The 21,952-nt window shown below is 34.6% G+C and overlaps 1 protein-coding gene across 1 annotated transcript in view; it reads left to right on the top strand.

Moving 5' to 3' along the window:
- The first annotated feature begins 1,197 nt into the window (after positions 1 to 1,197).
- The window catches only part of LOC114934309 (transcription factor hamlet), a 101,348-nt gene continuing 80,593 nt past the window's right edge, over positions 1,198 to 21,952 (top strand). Inside the window, exon 1 of the mRNA XM_029306989.2 lies at positions 1,198 to 1,641. Within this exon, the coding sequence (XP_029162822.1) occupies positions 1,605 to 1,641 (37 nt within the window). The 5' untranslated portion in view covers positions 1,198 to 1,604. The remainder of the gene's footprint in view (positions 1,642 to 21,952) is intronic.

The raw sequence follows: 21,952 nt of genomic DNA, 5'->3' as shown, positions 1-21,952 counted from the left end.
CTATGATAATATCTCCCTATACTATCAAGATCAACTTGTCTATCGATATATACGTAATGTCTATGAATATCTACACAAATTAATCTGATATCAATTAGATCGCACCTAACAATTGAGCAAATTGAAGAAAAGATCTCCAGGCTACTATTCTTTTTATCTTTAGAGTTTCGAATGAAACTTCAAAGTACAATCACGCTACTAATTCAAACGTCTAAGCAATACCATCGATTCCTAACAAATTACATCTTTATTCATGTCCAAACTTGAAGGGGAGCTTCAGGAGGAAAATCAAGCTAATGATAATATCTCCCTATACTATCAAGATCAACTTGTCTATCGATATATACGCAATGTCTATGAATATCCACACAAATTAATCTGATATCCATTAAATCGCGCCTAACAATTGAGCAAATTGAAGAAAAGATCTCCAGGCTACTATTCTTATTATCTTTAGAGTTTCGGATGAAACTCCAAAGTACAATCACGCTACTAATTCAAACGTCTAAACATAATACCATCGATTCCATATAACAAGTTACGTTTTCATTCATGTCCAAAAGCTGAAGGAGAATTCCAGGAGGGAAATCAAGGCAATTATCGGCAAGCATGAATGGGAGAGGCTAGGCCAAGTTTTGCGCGAGAAATATCGATCGAGAGCACCTCATCCTAGGTATTGACAGCCGCGAGATATACGAGAAATCGGGGCGTCTTCCGTCAGCTCTGAGAAATGTATAACCTACCGACAGAGAGACGCAGGTAGGACAGAAGCAGAAGCCCGGAGGAGCGAAGAGAGGCGAGAGGTCGCCGTAAAAGAGCCGCCGTGTGCACCGCGGAGGAGAGACAGCCGCTGATCATTGGTGGACAGCGGAGCCGGGTCGCCTACGTGGTGGGGAAGCCACCAGGTCGACTTCGCAGGTGGGGCAGGGCAGGAGAAAGCGGTGGAGGAGGAATCGTCGTCGTCGTCGTCGTCGTCGTCGTCATCCTCATCGTCGTCGTCGTCGTCGCGGACACTGGTAGTGGTAGCGACATGAAGAGGAGGCAAAAGAGGGTGGAAGAGCAGGAGGTGGCGTAAGCGAGGGAGAACGGAGGGAGGAAGAGTAGGTGGAGGACTCGCGAGGGGAGGGGGAGGGGTTCGTTCTCCGCCGCGAGAGAGAGGGAAAGAAGCCGAAAGGGGATGGTGGAGAAGGAGGAGAGGACGCGAAGGACAGGAGAAGCCTCCTCCGCGCCGTGTCGGAGGACAGATCCGACGTGCGTCAGGATCCCAGCCGGACGGAGACCGATCGACCTCACCATATCGCTCTCTTCACCGTCGGAGGAGGACTCGGGTCCAATTTTCTTAACCCCTTTCGGGTGTCGTGGGGTGTCCGGTATGAGTGTCCCCCCTATCGTACGTTGTGGGGTGATACTCCGAGCGTGGTGAGTGCGCGGTGAGGCCACAACAAACCTGCCGATCGAAAGGGGGTGAGAAGGGGGTGGACAGTGTGAACTCTGATCGACAGGATAATAAACCGGTGCACGTAAACTCGCATGGCTCGGTGGACCGTCAGCGACGTTCTTACGGTTAGTGTTTTGGTTTCGCGTCCGCCACCCGTCGTACAGCGATGAGATCCAAGCCGGTGGCAAGGAGACTGGCACAGGGTGAGTAGGGACTTTTCTCATTCATCATTGTTGACAACGTGTCGATTACACGTGAATTATACATTCGGGGCTGCGTCTCGAAATTTACTCCTTGGGGTAGATCTTCGTTGGATCTATTAAAGCGAGAGAAGCAAAAAGTTTCTATTAATTGGTTGATCAAAAGCTACCCCAAGAAGCAAATTTTGGTACGTAACCCTGTAGGTATTTAAAAGTGATTTAATAAAACAATATACAAATATGCATTTTCTTTGAATTTAATTATTAAGACAATAAGATTAAAAATTTTTTATATATAGAATCTCTTATATTCTCAAAATATGATTTATTTATTTGTTTTTCTATAAAACCCTCTGAGTTATAGATATTTTAAAATACAATGCATGGGATAAATTAATCTGTGATTTTTTTAAACCATAAAGATTTGATGGAAATGCAAAAAGGAAAATGAAAATAAAAACAATGTAATTTTATATTATAATATTTTATTTTGAGTCGCACACTGTACTCGAACATAATTTATTTAGATATATATACATATATTTACCACCTCGCGCGCGCGTATAGAGCTTTATAATTTTAATTACACACTGAGGAATACGGATGGACAAAAATGTATGCGACGAGATTGTAATTACTGTTAAAAATTGTTTGACGAAGGAGCATTTAAAACGGAATATATATATCAATTTTTAAATTTTTTCACGTAAATGGATGCGCCGTACACAATGTATTGGCACATTTTTTTCATTGGGTAAAGAATGATTGTTATATATTTTTTAATAATATTTTTCGTTTTTTAAACAATTTTATTTTCTCGATCGATATACTTTGCGCTTTTCATATTTAATCTTTTTTCTCCTACTATATGTAAAAATCTAAAATTTCTCAATGTAAAATATATTTTCTGTTACATAAGTAAAATATTTTTTTCTCATAATGTACAACACAAGGCTCTGATTTAAAATATGTAAAATCAGGAGAAAGATAAGCAAATGAGAGCGCGGAAATAAAACGCAATCTTATTTGTTTAAAACCTTCCTACTCTAATTTTTGAATGTTTCGGATGTTCCGAACGTCTGGATCATCTTCAGCAAGTTACATCAAATTAACATTTTTTTCTTCAATTTACACATTACAATAAGATGTAAAAAAATAATTATATGTTTTTTCATTATGTGTTAACATCTATTTCATTATTATTTTATATTATTTCGTAAATGTAATATTAGAGAGAATAATAAATTGAATCAATTTTTTGCATAGGTTAGTTTCAAAAAAATCATTCGAGATAATTAAAAAATTATTGTAAAAATAAAGAATTGTCAATTTAGCGATACAATGCAGCTTTGTTTGTGAATCCTCGCGATCGATAAAGGGAATCAGAAATGAAACTCGATTCCATCGCGCTCCTGGAAACTGCTGTACTAGAACGGAAGACATTACGAGTCTTTCCGCGGAACTTATTTAACGAGGCAATAAAAGCATATATACCATGGCATGAGGGGGCACTATATAAAACTCATTTTCAAGACTTCGTCGTCGTTGCAAAATGAGCTTGTATCTTAGCCAAGTCGAGACTCTGGCGAGATACCACCCGCGGTTATTGGACAGGTTTTATTTCTTTTTAACAAATACTATGTATAATATGATGCATTTTTAATTTTTTACATCGATATAACTCTGCAATTAGTTCCTGTTTAACGTGATTATTATGATTAAAGAGGAAGCACTGTAATAATTCTTGTATGATTGCTTTCAATTGCATCAATTACGCCAAGAACTCGTACAAATTACGCTAGTTTACAGTTCTTTTTTTTCATTATTTTGAACCATAGAAAGTATTTCTTATAGAAAATTCACAAAATCTATAATAAACACATTGTTTGGTTTAAAATAATTTTGGACTGTGAGCTAGTGTCATTTCGCTTATCGCGATCATTAAAATTCCGATATGGAAGAGTACAATTATTATTCTTACGAGCAATATCGAGTCTAGAAATGTTATTTCATGGAAACATTAATTAATTAATTAATCGCGACTGGGTCAAAAACTGTCTGATATCTTTTGCTTTCGAATCGCCGAGCGATACTTTCGGCAGAAGCTATATACGACTGTGCGAGAATATAAAATTTTGTCGATAACGGCGTTGTGTTGTCGCCCATCAGTCTTACAACTGCCGCTCGAGGCAGATCAGCGACGCGATTGGCCCATTGGCCGTCGACGAGAGATCGACCGCGCGGCGCGAATTTTCGATTGCGGCGTCGCGAAACGTGTCATTGTCCGTCATATGTCACCCAGCGAGGACAGAGGCAAGGAATAGAAGAAGAGTAGGCGGTCCTCGCGCTGGCGCACCAGAAACGTCGATATTTCCATGCTTTCTTCTGTCTTGTCTAGTCACTCTCTGGTGCTCGTCTCCTCTCGCCATATTCCACCTCTTCGTTGCAAGAAAGTCCCGCCTCCATTACCATATAGTCTCGACATAAAAGATATTTGCATTTTTTCCCGCAATATTTTCTGTAACAATTTTTCGCAAACGTGCACTGAGAGAAAAGTGTGTGACATTGGCTTGCGCCATAATTGCATGGTAAAATAATTATGCTGGTTAACATAATTATACTGATTTTATTATCAATTATATTAGATCAATTTTAGGGTAAATTTTTTGTGTTACTGATTTCGAATATGGTATTTCAGATATATATTTTTGTATGATTTGACAGTTTCCATATGATTTGAGAATAAACGTCTGACCATTATATTTTTGCATTTTTTATTTTTTTTTTCCAAACTCATTATTTCAAAAACGAGAGCCAATTTGGCAAAACTGTCAATTTTGAATTCAGCATCCCCAAAAATACCTTAAATTCGTTTAAACATCTTTGGCAACGTCATGGTACAGTAATAATTATAAAAATAGGAACGTCAAACAAAACTGTTGTTTTGTTGACCAGTGTTACAATTGACGTTCCTATTTTTATAATTATTACTGTACTATGACGTTGAATAATAATCTTATACATAATAATTATAACCTTGTATATAGTTGGTAATAAAAATGATAATATATTATGACAACTATACCTAATACTTTTTTAAATTGTATTTTGCAAAGTTACACTAAGTGACAGCTTTTGCTGATACTTTTTAAGATCATTTATCGCAAACTTTATTCCAAGTTTAACACTTGACACTAAAGAGATGTATATCCGTCGAAAATTTAAATCGACGCTATTCCCTCGGCGTTGGAGAAATGAAATTTTGGGAAGGAAGTAAATATTGGATACGTCAACGCGCGCGCACGAGCGTGTCCGACAAAAGTGCAAATCGATCTCCCTTTGTGCGCTGGTTAACAATGCAGCATCGCAGCTCGGCGTACAAAAGATTCCGTCCGTGTCGGCGTTAATTTATTGTTGTATCATGAATGCCGCGGCGGTGCAAATTTTCGACGAATGTGGATATACTGATATATATTTTCTCAAAACGTAGAACGAAAACAATGACATGGAGAAATATTGAGAATCCGCCTCAAGAGTGAACATGAACCATTGATACGTATTTATTTCTGGCATGTTGCTGCGCGGAATTTATTATTAACCTCGGCTTTCTCCCGCTCTTAGGGCGCTAGGTTCGACAAGTGACAAGTAGAGAGAAATGCACTACACTTTTCACAAAGTCCATATAAACAGAATTATCTCTTGCTCAAAGTGTAAATCTACATTTCCAAAAATAATTTCTCTCTTTTTATTTTTTCAATTAACAGTAAAAAATTATACACGTATTACACATGTCAAAAAATGACACGTGTATTATAAATTTGACATTCGTCTCGTTTGAACATCCCTTTTGATGTGCATTGTGCTCGGGAGACAAGCGGGAAACTCGTGAAACTGAGAAACCGGAAAAAGGAAGAGAGATATACCCTTATCTCTTTATTTTATTCGTCAGGCCGCAGGAATAATCGCGGAATCCACCTACTGCGGTGGATTTGAAAGACGCATCATCATCCCATTGAGAGTCGCATCTAACCGCGCGGCACCGGAAGTCGTATCCGAGAGGAGACAAAGCCAAAGAAACACAACGCACGGAATACGTGGGAGGAGTATAAGAAGGGTGGGAGTTCTGTTTCATCGCCGCTTTTGTCTCGCATCCTGAGAGAGAGCACAACTTGAATGAGATGTATGAATAGATCGGATGATCCTAAGGTAGGTCAGTCCATTCTCGTTCCGAGGGAGATTCTAGCTACTGCGAATTCCACCTTTTTTTTCTTTTTCTTCTTACTGTCTTCTTACGCTGCTCCTTATAGACGGGCTCAATTGAGGATATCTTCATTTGCGATATAATCGCTCGCATATGTCTTAAAAATGTGCCAAATGTCTAATACATTTGAAAGGAGTATCAAGTTTCATGACGATTGGTTTTGTACCACAAATTTTTCCCAATTTGGCATACTCCTTTTTCCCATCTTTATGACGTATACGTCCTGATAAATGGGGAATGGATTTAACTAAATTGACGCATGTTGATCAATTATAAAAAGAAATGGTCAGCAATTAATCGGTGATTAATTCTTCAAAAGAAAACTTTGGTCTCCCAATCACTGATCGATAACTGGTTCTTCTAAGTTTAATATTACGACCTATTATCAGTTAATTTAAGTGAAATTTTGCAAGCTTCTAAAATTTGTGAAACGTTTTATTGGTCTTTAAATCATTTGACAGTCGTGTTTAATAGGAGTATTGAAAAAATTGTGTTCTTATATTTTTAGAATTTTCCATTTATTTTAACAGTAGAATATCTTATTCTAAATACTAATAAACTAAAGAAAGATTCAGTTACAAACACTGCACTGTAAATTGCAACACTACTCGCTATATATATTGCTGCAATAATTTGACAAAATATAACACCAAATGAACGATTCGCATAACTTTTGCGAAAAGAATATTTTATTTCTAGAAAAAATAAAACACTTAAGAATATCTGTCAAGTAGGATTTTGTGACAGTTCTCGAATCTTCCTTCAAGAATACAATTTTTTTCAGCGCAGAGATCTTTCTATACATAAATACCGCAACATTCATTGCAGTATACATTGTGACGCGATATCTCAACTATTTGCCTACCGCATTTTTGCGTGTAGAAACATATGCAATGACGGTCACGCGAGAGAGAATTACTTCGAAGTGGTCTCTCTCTAGCATCAAACAGCGGCTGTGGACGATGGAACAATTGATCGGCCGATCAATTGGTCACGGGCATGCGATATCTTCCCCTTTTCTATTACAACGGACGAACTTTTACGGCGTATTATATCGACGTATGCGACGAACGTATCGAAGACGAAGCGACCGCAGAGCAGAGAGAGGAAGAAAAAATAAATCGGATTGGAGAGGCGGAGAGGAAAGCTAATAAAAACTGAAGCTTCGATCTGCCAACTCTGAATTGTTCGATCATTGCGAGCCTCTCTCATGAAATAATTAAGGGGATGCTGACCGTGTCCGCTTTACCGATAAATATTATTTTTATTTAATTATTCATTAGCTATGTACAGAATGAAGAATTTTTTACTAGAATGAAACTATTCATAATAACAAATTTGAACCATTATATATGTGTATATGAAAAAAAGAAAATTAAATATTTACAATTTTCTTATCGGTTAGATTAGGTTGATCTAATGTAAAAGATCGACAAGAAAATTGTAATTATTCAGCTTTTCTTCGTGTTTTTTATGTACATATATAGTAGCCCAAATTTGTTATTATGAATACTTCGAATCTAGTAAAGGACTTTTCATTCTGTATAGCCAATAAATAGTTAAATGAAAATAATATTTGTCGATAAAACAGAGACACAGTCAGTATTTTCTTATTAGCATAATTAATAGCAACATTAATTAAGCACAGAATAAATCTTTGCTACTCTCAATAACACTATTTTGCTTGGTTGTGGACTCTTCTATCGAAAATTGTTCTCTTTCTCTCTAACTTTTATATATTTTCGAGAAATCAAAAAAATGTTACATGAATTCAAACGTGTTATCATCGTGCAAAAGAGAGTTTGGGTTAAAAAAACCACAGTATGCAGCATGATTAAGAATTACTGCGCGTAATATATCACTCATGCCAGATCACAGATTGTCTCCCATTTCGTTTCGCTGTTGCGGCTTTTAATTGGCAACCGCGTTTGTGTGCACGTGTGCATGTGTATGTACGTATTGCAGGCTTCTAAATAGTTTATCGCGGTTCTCGTGTTGTGTCGTGTGTGACAGGCACGTCAGGCAGCTCGTGTACTCACGTTTTACGACACGATCTGGTGTTAATAATACTTAAGCGAACTACTAACGGGAATAGCCCGATCGAGAGTCGATCGCCTCGTAAAATCGATATATAATGAGATAATGATGCATTTTTTTCGTTCTCAAAATGGATTTCGTTACCGCGATACGCCAACTTTTCTATTTATTAAGAAAGTCGTTCGAATAAAAAAATGTCTCGCACAAAGAATTGTATAATAAAATGATAATATTTACTAATTGACAAAGTATTTCTAAAGAAGAAACTCTATCATTTAAGTTCTATATTTGAATTACTGTGAATCTATTTGAATTATGCCTATATAGATCGTGACTAAAAATTTATTGACACCTTTTCCTAGAAAGTAATCAAGATAATATTAACTTTTTTATACGTTTAATTACATGATGTTCATTTTTCTATAGAAAGAGAGAGCAAATTTAATTAAAATTGTATTATAATCATTATATAATTAATAAATATAATATTTGCAAAAAATTGAGGAGTAAATAAATAAGGAATTTAATTTCATAATCAAACAGCTTAGATATTTTCCTTACTTTATATCAATGTCAATATTATATGATTTAATGGAGATTCCAGTATCTCGAATAAAAAAATTAAATGCTGACGCAAGCGAAACTGTTGCCGAAACATAAACCGTCTGTTGAAGGTTCGTCAAATCTCGCGCACTCGGTATCGATATCAAACTCTAATTTAATGTGACGTCACTTCTGAAAGAGTAGCTCAAACACTCATTGGCGAGCCGGACGTGATCGATTCAAGTGACGCGAGCTGGAAACATCAACAACAATGCTTCCTCGAAAAACCGAGTGCGGTTATGCAAAATCCGATAACAGAAACTTGGAACAATCATTTCTGCGCGAGCGTCTTGCACTTCCTCTTTTTTTACGTTTTTCTTTCAAAGTTTCTCGCTTCTTTAAAAAGTTTGTCAATATTCTCTCGCAGATCTCTATATCTCTCGGTTCCCTTTTCCAGTCATCAATTAATCGTTCGTTTCGCCTCCGTTTATCATTTGTTTTACCGTTTCCGGTGGGAAATGCAATCAGTTGGGTTAGAAACAAATGTAGCCAATCAGACATGACGGACAAATATGCACAAACCGGATCTACTACATGTGTATATCATACATGCTTTCAACACTAAACGTTCATAATCAATCTTCTGGTAGTATTTCCGAATAATGTGCTGTACACAGTCTAATTTATCAATGTGTGTAATTTCATGAATTTATTCACACATTTTGTGTGAAAAATTTATCTTCTGAAAATATCCTTCTTATTCCTCTTTTTCATATGACAATATATAACTATTGTCATCTATATATACATTGAAAAAAATTTATTCAATTCATTTATTTTAATACTGCCTAATTAATCATTTATTTGAAACTAATAATATTGATTTAAAGTGAAAAATATAAGAAAATGCTTCTCAAAATTTATCTGTTTCAAATAAATGATTTATTAGATAGTGTTGAAATAAATATTTAATAATTTTTTTCAGTGTGCTTATTTCTTCATTTGTCAATTTTGTCATTTATAACACAAACATTATATAATTATTAAAATAATTATAATTATATAATAATTATAAAATAAAATAAATATATAAAATTGTATAATAATAAAATAATTACAAATATTATACAATTTATTGATATCTTCACTGTGTACAAAATATGATACATAGAGATGATGCATTTTACATTAGTGTACAATGTTATGATGATAATAAGATGATTAAATCGATGTTTTCTCCTATAGCTAATCTTACAAGTGTGCAATCTTGTAACCTGTATAGTTTTAGATGCTAAACGATCGTGTTTGCCTCGATAGATTTGAATCACAATATCCTCGAACAGCATTAATCCAAACAACATAAGGGGCAAGTGTTGCTATGGGGGACACGCACTAAGCGATAAGGCACTATTGTTGCCCGCGACTCCGCAATTAAACAATTAATCATCTATTTAGACATCCGTTCCACCTCTCCCGCATCGGGATTTTTCCTTCCAGAACGGTCGATTGTTTGACAAATATACACTAACGTTAAAGCTCGGCGTCGCGATTTGCTTCGTGAATTCTGCCAATCGGCGCTTGGTGATATCCCACATCTCACGTTCGGATACGATTGTGCAAAGAAACGGAGGGAGAAATAAAAGAATATGGATGCAAAATGGAACCGTCACTGTGTGGAGTTACGTAAAATCTGCCAGCATTGTGCAATTTTTTGTTAAATAATGGATAGAGTCGAGTATAAGATATTAAGTTCTAAGGTAATAGTCTCTGAGCAAGACTGATTCTTGTGAACAAAAATATAGATTTAAAAAAAAATAATATTAAGTTTATTTTAATTTATATCTTCAAAAATATTTTATAAAATAAAACAAAATTTGTATTCAATCAATAAATACATTAATTATATAGGATTATAAATATATGTAATTACATTTTGGCCAGATAAGTGTCGAATATCTTGTTTCGAAAATCTTCATGCACGGATATATAAATTTAATTTTGAATAATATTTTATTTTGAGATGTATTTGCGGAATAAACACATTTGGTCTAAAGCTGGCTTTAGATAGTAATTAATGTGCGCGGCTCCTGAATAAGGGCTGTACTCTGCGCTATTGAGTCGTGAAATTGCCTGTGAGCGGCAACGAAGGCAGCTTTACATCATCTTGGTAAATCTACAAGTAAATTTTCGCAAACTTGCAAAACAATTTATCTTTACACATAGAGATTCAACTCTTACATCTCTAAAAACAACAGAAAATGTGTAGAATTACTTATATATTTTAAAATAAAACATATGATAAAATAATATTTCATTGTAATTATAAATAAAAATAGAAAAATTAATAACCATAATCAGTTTTTTCTTTTATCTAAGGGAAGATTAGAATCCGCAAATCTTTCTTTCGCATGATTCCTTGAAGATGGACGGAAGAAAAAATGTACGTAAAAGAGACAAAAGAGAGAAGACGGAATAAGGCTGAAATTTCTTGGCCGGCAAGAACTTAACCGACGTTATTTCATGTCGCGTCGCGACTCATAAAGAGATGTCACACTCCGGGATCGAGTCTGCGGAGAAGTTAGCCTCTGCGCGTTGGCTTCTGCAGCGATAATAGTGTCGATAATGGCCGGAGAATTAGCATCGGCGACGACGCGCCGATGACACGCTTCGGCCACGTCGCGTCTCGCTAATGGATGCGCGTAATGCGTCGTGTCAGCGTGCATTATTGTTGACGAGGTTATTAAAATCCCGAAGTCCCTCTTTATCTCGCCCGATTCCCGGTACGCCTCTCTCGAGGGCCATGAAGAAACGAGTCTCGAGGGCGACGCGGACGGACAACAGAGGAGAGAAAGAAAAGAGCCGAAGAGAACCGTGGCGGATGAGCACGCGTGTCCACGCATGAGGTCGCAGGGATCGTTAAACGACGATCCTCGTCGTTTTATCTTACGCTCGAATGAGTATCTCTTTCGCCTTGGGTCTTCAGGAATATTAATAGACAGCGCAATCATTCGTCGATAGCTTTTACAATACGCTTCGTGGAAAAGTCGCAAAATTAGAGAGAGTGTAAGTTTGAATGGATTACAAAATTGTACTGCAATTGAGGATTGCGATCGTCAATACTGCGTGGTTCTCTAGTTATTTATAAATCCTGACAATATACGCAATATTATCTAATGTTCTTCTTTACATATCAAGTTTGTAATAGAATATTACGTATATTAGGGTAGGTAAATTAGGTATATTAGGTTTGAATGCGTTGACTAATCGTTATTGGCGATTGTCTTCTTAAGATATCTAATAGAAACACTTGGAACATATATACATGCAAGGAGAATTGTCTATGTCTCTTGTGAAACCAGTCTGTGTCTATCAAGGGGTAGTATCCAAGAAGTATTTCCAGTTGATACCCACAATGCGCATCTGCAGTTATCATTGCAATGGCTACCTACTGTTAATTTGACAAAATTAAATATATATAACACCTTCCTCTATAATAATCGAAAAATCATCAGTTCGCATTGCAGACTATTAATAGTCACTATCTTTCTCTCTTGCACAGATCTTGAACACAGACTTGGTTCTCAATTTCCCTTCCATTAATATATATTAAATTCTAAATGAAAATATTACCCTTGTTTATTTTTACTACATATTAAATTCAGGCTGAATTGATATACGATAAAAACATTTGACTAAATGGGAACGGCGCAAGCAGTGTTGTAAAAACGAGTGTCTTCGAGTTAGAAGGGAGACTCGACCGTTTGGTGCAGCTCGCGTGTCCGGTGTTGTTTTACGAGTCTTATTTCCCGCAACGTCATTCCACCACCGACTACTTAAACTCGTCAACATTTTCCTCGTTTGTGGCAATTTGAGCTAGGAAAACTGGGCTAGGAACACCTTGCCACATTGAAAAAGAACGGCAAACAAAGATCTTGTGACGTTGCAATACTACTACGATTTGAACACTCGCATACGATTTATTCGCCACTTGTCTGCCGAATCAATCGCGCGATCGATCTTGACTGTCATGATATTTTAAGCGAAATCATGCTCGTGCAATTTCGAACCCAGAAAGAAAAAGAAAGCGTAATCGGGGGTAACTAGGAGCGAGATCGACACACTGGCTCCCGTGTGTCGCGTAATTTAATAAGCCCCCGGTTTTCGTGCCTCCATCGATCGACGACGTATAAACCTGAGACGCGCGCGCTAAGATTTCCCCGATGACAATCGGGGCTCGCGAGCGTGTACTCGGCTCTCGTGCAACATAAAAGTGTCCCTACGTGGACGTTTGTGCCGCTCGTGGTCGGACCGAGAAGTCGATGTAGGAATGACATGAACGGTTATCTCACTGGCCACGCGATATTGTCATCAGGGGTGAGAGGGCGTAAAGGTAGTTAAGACGGGAGGGAGAGAAGGACAACTTAGGTGGGATGTGGTGAAAGGGACAGAGAGAGAGAGAGAGAGGGCACGATAAGATCATCTTACTTACCCTCTAGCATAAGTCGACAGTGGCCTTTCCCTGCCCTGACCGACTCCCTCCGTGACTCGACGGAGACCATTTCGACGATAGCGCACACCACCACACTCGGTCGGCGTGTTATCTCGCACGCGAATTAGCTCTACAGAGATTTCCTCCTTTTTTTCCTTTCCTTCTCTCTCTCTCTCTCTCTCAGCACCCCGTGCTGCCACTTTCTAGTCCGACGACGTTGCGACAACGTCGAGGAAGAGGGAAAAGAGTTCTCGCGCGCGCTCTTCATGCAACCCAACCAGTCCCACCCGCGTACGTACACCTAACATGAGGAAGAAGGAACGATAGGTGGGGAGAGAGGTCCTCCTTCTCCGGCACGTCTATCGCATTAGCGAACTGCCACGTTGTTGTCGGCTGCACCACGTTGCGCACCTGCATTGCATGGCGCGAGAAAGAGAAGGAGAGACTCGAGAGGTGATTTACGCGCCGCCTCGCGGGAGAATCGCGCGTGATCCCGTTTATTGGAAAGTAGCTGACCACGCACACACACTCTGGGGCTTTTCTTTTAACCGCGCGATTGTTACCCTTTTTTTGCTAAATCACGTAACTCGCGATTAAGGCGAGAATGAATATCGGGACTTGAAAGAGGGTCGCGTATTCATTTGAATATTTCACTTTACGTCTTCGTATTCTCTAACGTCATTGAACGTTTTCTTTTTTTATAAGAAAAATCTTCTGTTGACACTTGTCATTTCGGAATTCTAATTAATTATACAATGGGAAAGATTATGCGATGATTTAGTTTTAATGGATATTCGTTATCGATATATTTAATTGCAAGATTTACATATTTTCGTTGATAATACACTTTTTTTTATTAATATCTATCCTTTGGTTAATTATGTGTGTTGTGCTTGAATGATTTTAAAATTAGCTAGATAAAGATGAGATCCAAATATGTACATTCATCTCTTAGATATAAGATGATGATGATTTTGTAAATATATCTAGATAAATTATTTGGCAGTTCATCTAGATAATTTTTAAATAGTATTATTTTTAAGACTGCTTATGTAAATACAGTTATTAAAAGTATAAATTATGAAAGGGATATAAAAATATATTCATATTTTTATTTATAAATTTTTATCGCTTACTGCTTAAGTTTTACTATTTAAGTATTTTTATGTACTATGATCTTAAGCCAAATTATCTGAACATTATTCTAGATAATTTAGTAAAGATAACACTTTATTTTCATCTAAGATGCAGATATTGATAATACATATTTTTATTATCTATATAAAAAGATAAAATGGAGCCAAAGTTTCATCTAGATGATCATCTGTATAATTTTATTTAGAATGATGTTCGTGTTGCGCAATAGAGTCTCAAATTTCAGTCGCTGTGGAAAAAAAATTGTTGGCGCAGGATCGTATGTAGATTGTGTTTAGACAGATTTGAAAGATTTATCGATAGCGACACGATTTTACGATCAGAGTCCGGCAGCGATATAACATTTGTTAGGTATCGTAGTGTCAGAGATATCGTTTTTACAGTTGTGGAAACAAAGACAAAAAGAATCGTTCAATTCTCTCATTCCATTAATTTAGGAAGATACGAAAGCGGATTCATACATAAAAGTAATTAATGATCTCATTATTAACAAACACTTAATATAATAATAATCATAATAATTGTACATTCTTTGATGATAATATGCTATGTTAAAATAGTACGAACAACACTTTTCCCATCGTGAGATGCTTCTGTAGTCTATAAAAGATACGTCGGATTCCAAGAGCACTTCTGATCTACGCATAATTCGTGTGCTTGTACTATCTCGAGTACTAACTTCATTAGCTTCCGAGATCTCACGCGAGTTAAAAAGTGGATGCTGGGAATCTACGCGCGAGGTCAAAGACTTCTTCCTTCATTTCTTCAATTAATTTTTATTATTTTTCGATTCCTCTAACTTTTAATATCTTTAAACCTCCTCTAACCTTACCTTTTAATTATTTAAGAAATAATCTTCCTTGATATCTTCAATATTAATTTTCATTATTTCTCGATTTCTCTAACTGTCATATAGATAATATTTTTCAGCACAGCTAATATCAATTTAGAAATGATTGAAGAACGATATGTACTCTGAAACCCTACCTTCTAATTACGCAAGCTTTTTCTTTCTTTTTTTCTTCAGGTTGTGTGTCATGCTTTGCTAATAATAATGGGACAACAGAGACTTAGGTCCGAATATTTTGTCTCCGGTATCCCGATGGTTCGGGGGTCTCCACGCATCGCGTAATATTTAAAATGGTTTAGAATGACAAAGAAACACAAACACACGGCCGCGGAGAAATGTGTTGCCGTTTCGAGGCACGTACACTTCTGTTGCGTCTATTTTATCCTTGCAGAGCTCTCCGCGCGTAAGAGGGTAATGCTCTTCTAAAGCAAAGATACGCGAACAACGATGGAAATTCGATTTCGATCGACCGTCTTTTCTCGAGTTTCATTTTATGCAGGAGAATTTAGCATTCCTCATTTATTCACATTTATTCACATATTTATATACGTTAGCTATTCGCGTAATCCTACGTGCCACTGAAAGAAATTGGATAATTTTGTAGATTATGGCTTTTCGTATATTTTTATTTTCAGAATTTTTTACTTATTTATAGAATACTCTATTCTAAAATAATTGCCAGGATTTTTTTTTTCGAGCTACTTATTAATTTTATCCATTTTTCTTATAAAATAAAAAATATTCAATGACAATAGACATTACATTGTAAATTTCTATAATACATAATTATATAGATTACTATAATAATGACCATATAGCATTTAATAAACAATTATAAAAAAAACGCATGACCGATTTGTTTAAATACATTCTTAATTTTAGGAGATGTTTCAGAAACATTTATAATAATATATGTTAAGAAAATTTTATAGTATATAATTCTCTTTTTTTTTAGATTACTTTTACATTTTTGGCACGTAATTTTATAAAATATTAAAATATTAAAATATTAAAATATTAAAATATTAAAATATTAAAATATTAAAATATTAAAATATTAAAATATTAAAATAAAATATTAAAATATTAAAATATTATTATAGATTAAAATATTAAAATATTATTATAAGTGAGCATAAATCTTGTGGGATAGGAAGGAAGAAAAAAGGTAAATTACAAATTTCTCAGATTCGTATCCATCTCTACATTTTATACCTCTTTTCCATCGATTTCTAATCCTTCGAGCATACACCTGCTCGATCTGATTCGCGTTCTGTTCCGATGACAATTGGCAGCAGACGCGTGCGAAATTACCTTTTCGCCTTTCGCGCATATTACAATAATGCAGCAGTCACTCTGGATGACTCCAGAAACGTTTCTGCGAAATGTTTCGCGCGTCCAACTATTATTGCGACCTGTCGTCGTGTCTCTGGATGATGACAACTGAACGAAAATCAATACGCGTGGCAAATCGGAACAAGTTTGGAACAAAGTCGAAACATTTCCCGCACAGTTTCACGCATACACGTACAAATATCACCGATGCTCGCGTTCTCTCGTTTGCTCGAAAGAGATTTCGCATTTAAGCGGATCCTAAACTTCCTCCTGTTTTATCGATAAAACATCCTTTTGCGCATCCTTTTCTTTTTGGTGATTGAATAGAATAATAAATGATTTTTCACGATTCAAGTGCATATAGAAATAAAGCGCGAACCTACCGATTTTATGTTAGAAACAAAAGAAATTTTTTTAATTAAAAAATTAAAATTCTTTCTATGGCGTTTAGGATCTCCTTAAATCCTCTTTTTTTAATTTCATTTATATTAATCGAAATATAAAAAGTGTTTTGTCATATGTCGTGGTTGAACTGTCAAAAGAAAGCAGTAGTAGGACTGCGGTTGAAAAATTTGTGACATCTTTGCATGAAGAGCAAGTAAAAAGAAGTTACATGATAAAATTTTATTTTATTAGAAAGAAAAATATAAAAAATAAATAATTATGAAAATAATTGTGAAAAATATTAAAAAATACCACTATGTAACTAACATAATTGCCCAGTGTTTTCAATTTAGTTTTATTATATAATTTATCCTCCCTCATTTCACCGCATAGATAAGCATTGTGGGAAGAGAAAAGAATCTCTATTACATATGTATATAATTGATGCAAGCGTGTATATACAATATAATATATATATACAGACGAACGGGTACAAGTTGCAACGCAAAAAGGAATCTGAATTAATCACGAAACGACAGTAACGAATATTTATCTATCAGAATTTATATATTTCAAAAATTGCTACTGTTCGTTATGCTTTAATTTAAAAAATATACTGCGCGCGCAGTTTTTTGCATATCTCTCACAAATTTTTAGAAAGATTGTATAGACACACATTCATATTTTTTCCATTAAATTGAAAAAAATATTTTTAATACATATACTATATTATAATAAATAATTTTATTAATATATATGTAAATAATATGTTTAATTGAAATTTTATCTGATTTTAATTTGTTCCTTACTTGATTCCGTTCACACGCTTGCGAGAACCGGCCTTTTTTGAAGAGGAGGAAAAGATGTGTCAGTTATCGTTTATTTTCCTCTCTTTCTCTCTGTGGAGACAAGAAAAAAGTATCCCGTCGTTTATCGGGTAATACAAAGGAGAACTTCATTATCTTTCCGGACGGATTCCGCGCCGGACGCGGTCTCGAATGTCCTTTTCTAAGAGTACTCTTCTTTTTCCGCCTCTGTCCTATTCTCCTCTCAATAGCGACCACCACCTTATCTTCACGGAGATTCGCGCGGTTTATTCGCGCTGAATTGAATCCCGGTCTGGGAATCGTGATCGTCGGTCTCTCGCAGTTTCACGGACGTATGCGTGCATATGTGCACGTATGTGTAAGTGGTTGCGCGAATGCGTTTGCTTACGTGCGATGGGATTCTTACATACCAGCGACATTCTAGAATTAATTTAAGTCTCAAATTATGACGATAAAAATGTATAGAGAAGCATTAAATTACACGAAAATTAAATGTATTTAATTAACAATTTTCTATCCTCAATAATTTATTAAATTGATATAATTACTTATTTATAAAATTTCATTTACGAAAATTTATTTATAAAATTTGTGTAATAATTTATTTCATTGATACTATTAATTTATTATATTAAATAATTTTTTTACAAAAACAATCTCTCTCTTAAGTCTTATTTGATAAGATGTATTTAAAGGCTTTTTCATAAATTTTTAAAATCATAACACATTTTGCACTAAAATTATAATAATCAAAATATATATAGAAACATTAATCAATATGAAAGTCAGATGTATTTAATTATCAGTTTCTTATTAATTATTAATTTTTACAAAAATAATCGTTTTCGAAGCTCTTTTGAGAGAGTACATTTGAAGGTTGTTATAAATCTTCAAAATTATAACATAAGATAATAAAATGTTCTTTCTCTCTCATTTTTTCTCTTTTTGTATTTTGTATTTTCTCTATTTCTCGCAAAATATACGTACTTATTTGCATTAAAATTTTAATAATCAAAATATACAAACAATAGAATTTATCACTAAAAAAATTAGTGTATAATAATTATTAGTTTTCTATTCTTAAAAATTTATTAATTTTTATACAAAAATAATATTTTTCGTGTCTTTTCTAAAGTATTGCTTTTTAAGGCTTTTATTTTCAAAATTACGACATAAAAGTCTCTCTTTATTTTTTTTTTTTGTATATTTTCCTTATTTCTCGCGGAATGAACACGTGCTTTTGCACGCGTTAAAATGCGTACATGTACGACATGCTTACGCACAGCTCCGAATATTTATGCGTTCTTCTAACACATCCATGTGTATATATATGTATTTGTGTGAGCGCGTGCATATATTACGCTACATTTTCAAGCCGTTTGTTCTCCGCTTGGGAACGAGCGGTTCGAGACAAAGCGTTTCGAAAGAGTGAGAAAAAGAGAAAGAAAGAGAGAAGAAACGAGAGATAGGTGGAGTTGAAGGATGAAGAAGAAGTATAGTAAACGAAGAAGAGCGCAAAGGATCGACTAATACGAATCAGGTTTAGAACGTCATTTGACACAGTCCTAAATTTGACGGTCAGGATGATAGTTCCAGGACTCCTCTTACCATCACTTTTGGCATTCCTTTTGCCTCTCTAGCATCCTTTCCGTTTTTGGTGACCCTCAGCAGGAGGAGAGCAGACTCGCGGAGATCATAAGGTCATCTTGAGGTTGAAGAGAAGAGACTCACTACGTGAGCTGACCATAGTGTCGAATTTTACACGCTGGTACACGTGTATCTTGTACACATTTGACGAGAATTTCTTTAGGACTAGTTCCCATGAACCAGTCCATACGAAACGAAAAATAAGATACTTTTGTGCTGAGACAAAAGGAAGATGTTAAAAATAAGCTATTTTTGATCTAAAAGAGCGGAACTTAAATTAACTATATGGGAAACTGTTCTTGAAATCTTTTCGGAATCTTCTTGGAGAAGCAGAAAATAACAATTATTTGTCCACTAGGTTCAGAAAAAGTTATAAAAATTATTAGAAGTCATATAAAGATTTTTATACACTTATGCATTAAAAAATAAGTAGTATATATGTAGAGAATTTAATCTTTTGATTTACATAATTTACATTACATATATAGGGTGTGTCAAAAATCTGGAAACAATGGAAAATTTCAATTATGTATACGCCAGATTGATAATAAATTTCATACATCGATAAACCATATATAACGTAATTTAATTATTCTGTAAATACATATAAGTTGTACAAATACAAATTCTCACTCGTAAAAACGTCTTGAAAAATAAAATGTAAAATTTAAAATGTAAAAAGTAAAATATTTTTAAATTTAAAGACAAATTTATTTAATAAAAAATTGTTTGCGAAAATTAAAATCGCATCCAAGAATTTTAGTCTGAATTTATATTTCTAATTATACATCCCCGTCTGTCGGCGTCTATTTGACTTTCGCGTGCATCAGGAAGCTTTCAAAAAAAAAAAAAGAAGACATATGTGGGATCTTCCCGATACATATGAAGATCTTTTTTTTTTTTTACGTAATATTAAACCTACGAGGATATGGGCGGCAGTAAGGAACATACGATGGTGTTTTGAAGAATCGCTTCGTCGGGTCCCGACTAATCGACCGCTACATGAACAGATGTTAAAATCCTCTGGGTGCAACTGTCTGACCACTCTTCTCCCTCTCTCTTCTTCTTTTTGATTTTATACGACATCGTTAGCAATTTCCGGAAAATACGTGACACGTATATACATGCATTTAATAATATATTTATATATTTTTTCTCTTTCAAATGCTTATTAACGTCCATTACAAAATTAATAAATATAATAAAAAATAATAGCAGCAATTTGTTAAAGAAATTTGACGCTGCATCAAATTTACGCCACGAGAGAAAACATGACAATATGACGGTTATTCGAATGTCATCCTCCGAATCAATTTTTCACCACGCGCGGCGTAATAGTTTCGTATTATATGTCACATGACACTTTATGTGTTAAACGTGTACGTGTGTGAATGGCCGTGGAGCGGGCGGACATGTGTGAAATTAGCTTAATCTTTGAGCTCGGATGACAATGGTGATACAAACGTGGTACGTGTACGACACGTATCGTCCCGTATACAGGGTGACAAATCTCACCCAGTCGACACCCCTGTGTGTCGCTCCGCTGTCTCTCCCCGTGTAAATACATTAGAGGATGATCCTCCCATTGGCGTAGATATTTTCGCGCAAGAGAGAGGGAGACAGAGACATTTTAATATAATGATAAATTATTATTTCATGAGAAAAAAAAATTGGATCTACATTTTTTTCATATAAATTTTTTATAATTAATACATCTCACATTATATTCGCAAAGAATTAATTATTTGTTTGTAATATACGAATATTTATCGCGAATAATGATTTCAATTTATGAACATTAAAATTGGATCTAATATCCAGAAAAAAGTGAGAAATTTTGTTTATGTATACTACTAATAATAAAAGAAATTATATAGGGAAAAGTATGTTAAATCGTACCTCCCTAGGATAAATATTAAAATTGCGATAAAACTCTCAAAAAAGTGACAAAATTTTTTTATTTATTTGAAACTATAGTTCTTTGTCAACGATATATTTTAAACACTAACTCAAGTTTATCATTCATTTATCGTAAATTAAAATTAAAGATAAATAATATTTGGTATGATTTACAATAATATAGTTTACTAAATTGTACCCATGAATTTTTAAATCGTAACGAAACTGCAACGAAACATATCTATGAAAATTTATATTTATAATATTTTCTTTCGTTGTCTAAATATAAAGAAAAAATGCTTATATAAATAAAAAAAAATAAATTTAGTAAATCGTACCAGCACAATATAAGAAAAAGTTAGTGGTACATTTGATCGAATTTCCACTGTTTTGTCAAATTTGTTAATAAAAAAATAATCCTAAACCTTAAACATATTTTGCCATTTTTAACGATATTATATACAGGATTAAATAAAATAAAAAATGTTTGAATAATAAATTTAATCCTTTAGTTCTCTTAATGTAATACTTTAGGCACAAGCTGCCGAATATTACATGCAAAATAAATTCATAAATGTCACTCATCAATGGATCATTTGAAAAGGAAACAAATATTGCGACATTCAAGCTATATAGTTGTGATGCAATAGCATTAATATTTTAAAATATTTTCACTTTGTTTAAGAAATATAGCAAAGGTACAATTTAACGAACAATACGATTTAGCGTACTTTCCCCTACATAATACTATATTTTATATTTTAATATTTTATAATTATATATATTCAAAAACATCACTTATCAAAAAAATTGTAGCCTAATCTGACATGTTCCTATATTTGCTTCTTTACTGGTGAGTATATAAAAGGGTAAGAATTAAAGCGACT

The sequence above is a fragment of the Nylanderia fulva genome, unplaced genomic scaffold, assembly GCF_048542155.1.
Source record: "Nylanderia fulva isolate GAGA-0341 unplaced genomic scaffold, ASM4854215v1 Scaffold24, whole genome shotgun sequence".
In the NCBI taxonomy this organism is placed as follows: Eukaryota; Metazoa; Arthropoda; class Insecta; order Hymenoptera; family Formicidae; genus Nylanderia; species Nylanderia fulva.
Note: the sequence above shows the minus strand (reverse complement) of the source record. Positions and strands in the feature narration are given on the sequence as shown.